Genomic DNA, 7,254 nt, shown 5'->3' on the forward strand with positions numbered 1-7,254 from the left:
TTACGACAAGCACCCAGGCAATGCATGTATATTAGGTAAAATTATCAAATTATATCATACAAATTGGAAGTCAAAACAAAATGAACATCTCGATGGAAATCTTGACTGCATAATTGATAACAATGAAAATATCTATTAGAAAACAAGGCGGTTTTTTTTCCCTCTACCAGGTTAACAGACAGCTCCAGCGCCATCCTTGAGGCAACCACTCACTTTCCTTCAACAGAGAAAGATCCTCATGACTTCATCATAGCACCTACCGTCAAAAACCATATTAGACAAATTAGTGAAATTTTGTAGAACCCAACTCTATTAAAATAGTAATATTTTTGTTTCTCTTTCATTGTAAATTCCATTACATATTAAACCTTTGAGTTATATAAGATCTTGAAGGTTGCACACAAACCCAAATACATCCATTGGATCCTGCTCGAAACTTTTTAAGATTTGACTCCCATTGTATTACTAAGACCAAGTATACCTGGATGTTGCTGAATGCAGTTAGGTTACAAATGATCAAATCAAATCCATATAGCATCCAGGTATATTGGTGTGGTATCTTTATACTTCCCAAGAGAGTACTCACTAACATTGGAGAAGTGTTCATAGCCTATTTCTGGACTGGTCCAGGCCTTAAAAACTTACTGGAGCAGAAGACCACCAGAGAGCAGTTTGTACAACTAAGAAAGGACCAAGGAGGATCTTGGCAAGTTGGCAATGAAAGACTATAGGTCTGAAATAGGTGTACCATGCCAAGGCGTTAGTGGGCTATTAGCAAGACAGAATCTTAATTGATAAAAGACAGAATTTCATGGAGTATCCCTGTCCTATTGGATTGCTCATGCACAAGAAGGAATATATCTTAAAGTTGAGACCTATTGCTCAAAGCTTTACTGAAATCGAGATGGGTATGGTAACAATACCTTTCTTTGGTATACTCTCGTATCAAGCTGGCCTAATCATAGACAGATGAAGGGCCCGGATTGATGCATCTCTGGTCTAATACGGACAAGGTTAATGTTTAACACAACGCATTTGAAATCAGAGCGTGTGTACGAATTTTGGGGCTTACCAAAATTTTTTTTTGCATACTGATTGTTAATCGAGTGTTGAATTTTAACGACTGCATCATTGCAAAGGAACTGGGATAATTATTTTGAACAAAGCATGGTGTGTTAATTATTCCCGTTTGGTTTGTATGGGGTGTTGTACGCTACTCTTGATTTATGTACAATTCAGTGACTAGGTCGGATTGGTGAGTACATTCACCTGTCCACGCAGCTTCCGACGCAGACATGCCTACCAAATTTCCCAACCAAAAGAAAGTCAGGTACATAAAATTCTATGTCAGACAGGTTATTTCATCATGTTATATGAGTGAGGAAGAAAGAGCACGTACAAGCAATCAAAGTGATGAATTGAACCTCCGGCAATAATCATCTGGTGGAGCCAGCTGGGGTTGATGACTCAACAAGATGAACTTCCTGAGGCAGGAGATTATATTTGATACCCAGCTCTTCGAAGATTTTCTTCAACTCTAAGACGAATTCAGATCTTCGATTGTTCTTCTCCCCATATTCTTGAAAGTTCATTGTATGATTAAAAAATATGACCATCTTTATCTTGTTCACATTCTCAATCTCCTTAACCACCACACTGTGGTTAGGATGCCAGTGTTGCGGATTTTTCTCCAAATACCTGACGATATAAAAGAATGAAAAAACCACGAGACTAACAGTAGCAAATACACCAATCTAGAGGGTAATTAATCAAAGTAAGCTGAGAATTTCTACATAAGTCCCATGGACGATATGAACAGGAGTCAATGCAATAGAAATTTTCAACAAAACTCACATGGACATTCGAACTCAACTCAATGCAATTGATAAAAGCCTTGGTCTAACAGATTCAAATACATTTTTACACTCTGTTCAGTTTGGTAGGCCAGCAAGACCCTTCACATGCAAGACTGGTGACACATGAGGAAGGTTTTAGAGAGCTTGATATATGCTGTTGGGCTCATTCCTTAAAAGCTTATGTTTTTGTAGCAATGGAGAGTCTAAAATGGTATCAGGACTCTGATTCTGGGAGGTCTTGGGTTCAAGTTTCTATCTTTACATTTGTTCTCTGGTTGGTATGTGCACTTTGTTAGTTTGATCAGTTTGTCTCGCTACACACACGACGAAATTGTACGTGATGAAGGGTATATTACATTGTTGCACCAATTCACTAATAGCTAGAACTTTTGGGGCAATTAGTGTTCTAATACCTTGTGCCCCCCATTGGTACCTTTTTATATAATTTGACTTGACAAAAAGAATTACTTTTAACTCTTAAAAGTAGCACTTGAAAACACAAGAATTTTTAGCAAGGATGCATATAGGAGGAAAGGAAAGAAATGAACAGTACATTTAATAATGAATAACATCTTGAGCCCCCCTTTGGTACACCCCTAATTCAGCTGGACTCATGGCACTATTGTACAACCCTCTGTAGCAATCCAAACAAAGGCCTTTGAAGGAATTCTCTGAATCTGTAGCAAAACCTTTGATCTAATTCGTCCATGCAGCCGCACATGCAAGGGTCATGATGAACTCATACATATCACCATGCGGTCGTTGTATTCTCCTTTAATCGAATATTTAAATTGCATGTTTTATGTGTTGATTGATAGAAATTCTTTATTTTTAAATACATCTTTGTTTGAATTTCTATTAGATGTTGACTGAGTTTATTTTATGTGTTGATTGATAGAAATTCTTTATTGTTAAATAATATCTTTGTTTGAATTTCTATTATATGTTGATTAAGTTTCTTTTTATTATTACTTAGATCTGTAAAACAAATATTTGTGCTATTGAAATTTTTAATATATAGGTGAACTCTAATACCTTATACATGTACAGATGTATCATAAATGTCCAGGAGAATTCCAACACGAGTTGAAACTTCCAAATTCTTAACACACAGGCCAGAAATACAAAGCTTTTTATCTTGAAGCAATCAAAATAACGAGTTCCTAGAAATTATACCACCAAGTAAAAAAGATGAAGAATAATGCTGAACTCAACTTACTTCTTTATTTTTTCTTTGAGAGCCCCGATCTTCTCCAGTGGTGTCATAAAATCAATAGAGAACTCTACATTATCACCCATATCTGGGCTTCTGTAGAAATTGCTGATAGGTTTGGTCGCCAAAACTGAATTTGGATAGTATATTTTTTCGTTATCATATCTCAAGAAGACTGTTGTCAAGATATTCATCTCCTCAACTATCATCTGTCAAATAACAATATGTTATATACGGATACTATATATATATACACTTTTTTTGGTAATTAATAAAGTACTTCTTAAACAACCAAAGAAAAAGGTAACCTGCAGTAGTTACCTGAACACCCCCAATGACACAACGATCACCAACATCAAATGGATGCATCACAAATACAAATATAATAGATTCAAATATAGTCTTGCAAGTGCTTCCAAACATAAAAGCTGCTGCCACAAACTGTGATGACAGGAGCAGGAGTATTTTGGTATTTGCAATTTCCGTCAAAAGAAGCCACACAATAACCATCACAACAGTAAGGATCCCTGAGATAACTTTGTTCAATTGTTTTACGGCTGTTCTTGTATCATTTAAAGCATGTGCTAGTGCTTTTCGGCCATTATAAACCTTCACCTGCAAAAATAACAAGGATATGAATGTTGAGAAACGACCTTTCATATGCAAACCATATGAATAAGGTGTAATTTATCAGCTACTCTTCCTATTTTAAAATCCAGGTCATTTTGAAACATATTAGTTCAAGTCAAATGCGCTTACATTGCAATTGTCCTAAGTTCCTAACTAGTATAGCCATAATGTGATAAGATGTGGTGTTTTTCTTAAGCTACAGTAACATTGTCTTACGTGGGTTGAGTTACTCATATGTACAACAAACTTAAAATTCTCTTCTACCCTATGGTTGCCAAAAAGACAGTGGGAAAGAAAAGTAAATCAGGAATTGTACAACAATAATTCAAGCCGAAAATAAAAGTAATTTTTTTATCCTACTTCCTCTTCCCCTGGCTCTTTGCTAACACGACAAATCAATACATGACTATCTATATATTTTCCGAATCAGTTCCATAGTTATTTCTCAATCTAAGAGCATCAAATAAGGTGTACCTAAGAGATCAAATATGAGTTAGGAATTGCAATTTAAAGTGGCATTAAACAACTATCCCAAATCCCATTTGAGGGAGAAAAAATATTCTTACCACCCAGTCTGTCAAGGCTTTTCTGTCAATTTGTCCAGTATCGGGACCTGCCATAAGTGGAAACACAATATCCACCTCCTCCTTCATCATGAATCTACTGAGGTCAATCTCATCAATGTACCTGTGCATAAAGATATGATGTTCAGAGGAAGACTGAAGAGAATGGAGTGAAGAAAAAACATCAGGACATAGACAATTATCTTTGAATGGTTGATTTTCTCACTTGCTACCAGGTTGAGCAACATTAATGAAAATGTGATAGGCAGCTGCAATGGCTTCCATTTCGTTAGTAATTTCCTTATCTGCCTGTTCACCCTCTCCATCATAAACACTTTCATCGAGTGCATTGGAAATAGTAGACAGCCCTGAAGTCGATATCACATCAACCAACTGCTTCATGGTCCAAGCAGAAACTTTTTCTTGCTTCATCTTATGAAGCTTATTTATATCAATCACCTCCTTCTCCTTCTCCTTCTTCCCATCCTTTCCGTCCTTTGTTCTTCGGAAACTCAAGTGAATAGGGCTGTTTGTCCTCCCTAACATTTCAGCTGACTCCATAACTGGAGGTCCTGAAAGGGTCTGGAGAATATACTGATGGAAAATTGATGTTTGAATCCTATCAAAGAATGTATTGACATGGAAAGATGATGCCAAAATCTTAAGCAGAAAAGTCTTAATAACCCACAAAAATGTACCAATGAGCAAAGAGGCGATGGTCCAAGTAACATAATCTACAATTTTATTGCCAGTGTCTGACCGCTCGACACTATGTCTGAACAACAAAACCCAAGTAACAAGAACCAGACACAACCAAATACATACCTGAACACTCTTCTTCAACCCATGAACGAAATACATCACCTTCTTTTTGAACAAAAAGTTCAGTTCAATCAAGAAAACGAGAACACGGATAAACCATTTAGTAACCAACATACCAGAAAAGGTCACCATTACAAGCACAAACCATTTCCAAATCTGCAAACCCCAAACCTTAGCTTTTTGCATTCTGTAGACAGTCAAGCTAGCTACCAAAGCACCCAAAATGCAAAAGAAAAAGGCCCATTCAACTAATACCTTCATCTTCACTCTCCTATACTTCAACCTATTTTTAGTACTCACTTTCTTATAGATCTCTTCTTCCTCATCCAGTCCTCGCACACCTCCAGGTGAGGTCATCAATGGCGTTTTCGGAGTAACTGATACTGTCCTAAGAGTCTCCTTAAGAGTAGTAGTAGTAGGGGATGCCGACTTGTTATTAGGTGATGCCCGATTAGATAAATTTCTATGAGGTGAAGTTCCACTCCGGTCTAATTGTTCTTGCACAGATGAACCATTTTCTTCAAACATTTTTGAATCAAGAATTACAGATTGTTCACCAAATCTTGACTTGGGTTTGGAATACACTCTCGCGAGCGATTCTCTTCGAGTTAGGGTTTCATTGGTGGGGATTTTCGGAGGCTTGTTGGGGCTTGGACTGAACCGAGCAATCTCAGGCGAAGGACAGCTCATTGGTGCCGCCGATTTCGCGAGTCGGGGACTTGAATCTGCAGATACGATTTTAGGTGAATCCATAGTATTTCGAGCTTTTGAATCTTCCCCGGATATTTGCACAACCACTTCACCTGTAGTTGTTTTCTTATCGTCCATCGTGCCGTCACAAGAACCTCTTCGGCATAAATCAAAATCCTAGCACATAAAACACGAATCAAATCTGTGTTTTCAAGACCTTTCAATCTATTCACAAAATAAACACCAGCATGAACCGGAGGACACGCAAATAAAATCTGCACTTTCCAAATTTTCCGAGAAAGCCACTTTTCTCGGAAAATAGTCATCGTGGAAAAAATCCTAAAAGGAAACTGATTGTTTACTAAACGGTCTAAACCAGAACCCTTTCTTAACTAGTATTTTACTAAAAGCTGTCCAGTGGTGTATATGCAACACAAACATACTATATATACACATATAGACACACGTAAAGAATATATACTGTTGTACGACTATTTTTGCTCCAAAAAAAAAAAAAAAAAAAAATTTGAAATCGAAATCTCTGGTAGTATTTTGTTTAAAGGAAATTAGTTTAGCGCCAAAAAGTATATATTCACATATATGTAAAAAAACAGCGACGGAGTTCAAGTTTATTACCGGAAATGGAGTCGCCAGTGGCCGTAAAACTGAGGAATCTCAAGGACATGTACGGAAAGCCAAAGGTTGAATTGCCAGGCACGGTAAGTAGAGTGATATAAATACAAGTGTTTTGAAGGAAGGAAAAGGTCGATTTCAAAATCAACAACTTAGAGAAATGCTTAGATCATATATATATATATACACACACACACAAACACAAACACACGACACGTTCTCGGGAGTAGTGGCGGTAGTAGCGGCAGTGGCTGTGGAGAAACACCGAGAGTTGTCAGATATGTATGAATGAAGCACGTGCTTGGTTTTAAAATTGGTGAATGTCAGAATGGATGAAGAAGACGAACAAATTTGATGCTATTATTTTTGGTTGACGAAAAAACCATATGCTATGGGATTAATGTCAAAAAAGAAGTAGGGACAATAGTGGAAAGTGATGGTTGAAAAAGCGTGTAAATATCGATTTCCAATAGAGAGAGTAGCGTGTGAAGATTGAAAGTTTAAAAAAGCAATGAGAATGAACCACTTGTGTGGACATAATAAATATGATGCATGGATTGTACGCTTTTTTAGACCCCAATGGTTTATGGGTGTGCACGTTGTTTGGACCTTTTTATTTGGGCCGTGGAAATCTTATATACTTTTTATTTTGATCGGAGTATCCATTTGGGGTCCCATATGTCCATAAAAGATGAACTGTTTTGCACTTTTGTTCTTGCATCGTTTTTCATTGTCAATTCTTTATGATTTTCCGTATACACTATTCCCATCTTTTCATAAAAAAAATGTCATGTTAAAAAGTATCATATTTAAAAAAAAATATCAAATTTAAAAAATCGTGCTCATA

The 7,254-nt window shown here is 36.8% G+C and overlaps 1 protein-coding gene across 2 annotated transcripts; it reads right to left on the bottom strand.

Moving 5' to 3' along the window:
- Positions 1 to 6,781, bottom strand: LOC132283248 (mechanosensitive ion channel protein 10-like). 2 transcript variants are annotated; one of them, XR_009471978.1, is made up of 8 exons: positions 6,411 to 6,781; positions 4,489 to 5,951; positions 4,266 to 4,386; positions 3,391 to 3,684; positions 3,076 to 3,278; positions 1,400 to 1,698; positions 1,270 to 1,299; positions 1 to 256 (listed from the first exon to the last, which is right to left on the bottom strand). XR_009471978.1 is itself a non-coding variant. In XM_059785174.1 (7 exons), the coding sequence occupies exons 2-6, from the start codon at positions 5,910 to 5,912 to the stop codon at positions 1,437 to 1,439; spliced, it is 2,304 nt and encodes a 767-aa protein (XP_059641157.1). In that variant the 5' UTR covers positions 5,913 to 5,951; positions 6,411 to 6,781; the 3' UTR covers positions 1 to 256; positions 1,400 to 1,436. The 2 variants fall into 2 exon arrangements, 1 of the variants encoding a protein (XP_059641157.1); XM_059785174.1 differs by lacking the exon at positions 1,270 to 1,299.
- Positions 6,782 to 7,254: the final 473 nt, after the last annotated feature.

This window comes from Cornus florida, unplaced genomic scaffold (genome assembly GCF_030987335.1).
Source record: "Cornus florida cultivar Cherokee Brave unplaced genomic scaffold, ASM3098733v1 CherokeeBrave_3.0.0_Hap2_Chr11, whole genome shotgun sequence".
NCBI classification, from domain to species: domain Eukaryota; kingdom Viridiplantae; phylum Streptophyta; class Magnoliopsida; order Cornales; family Cornaceae; genus Cornus; species Cornus florida.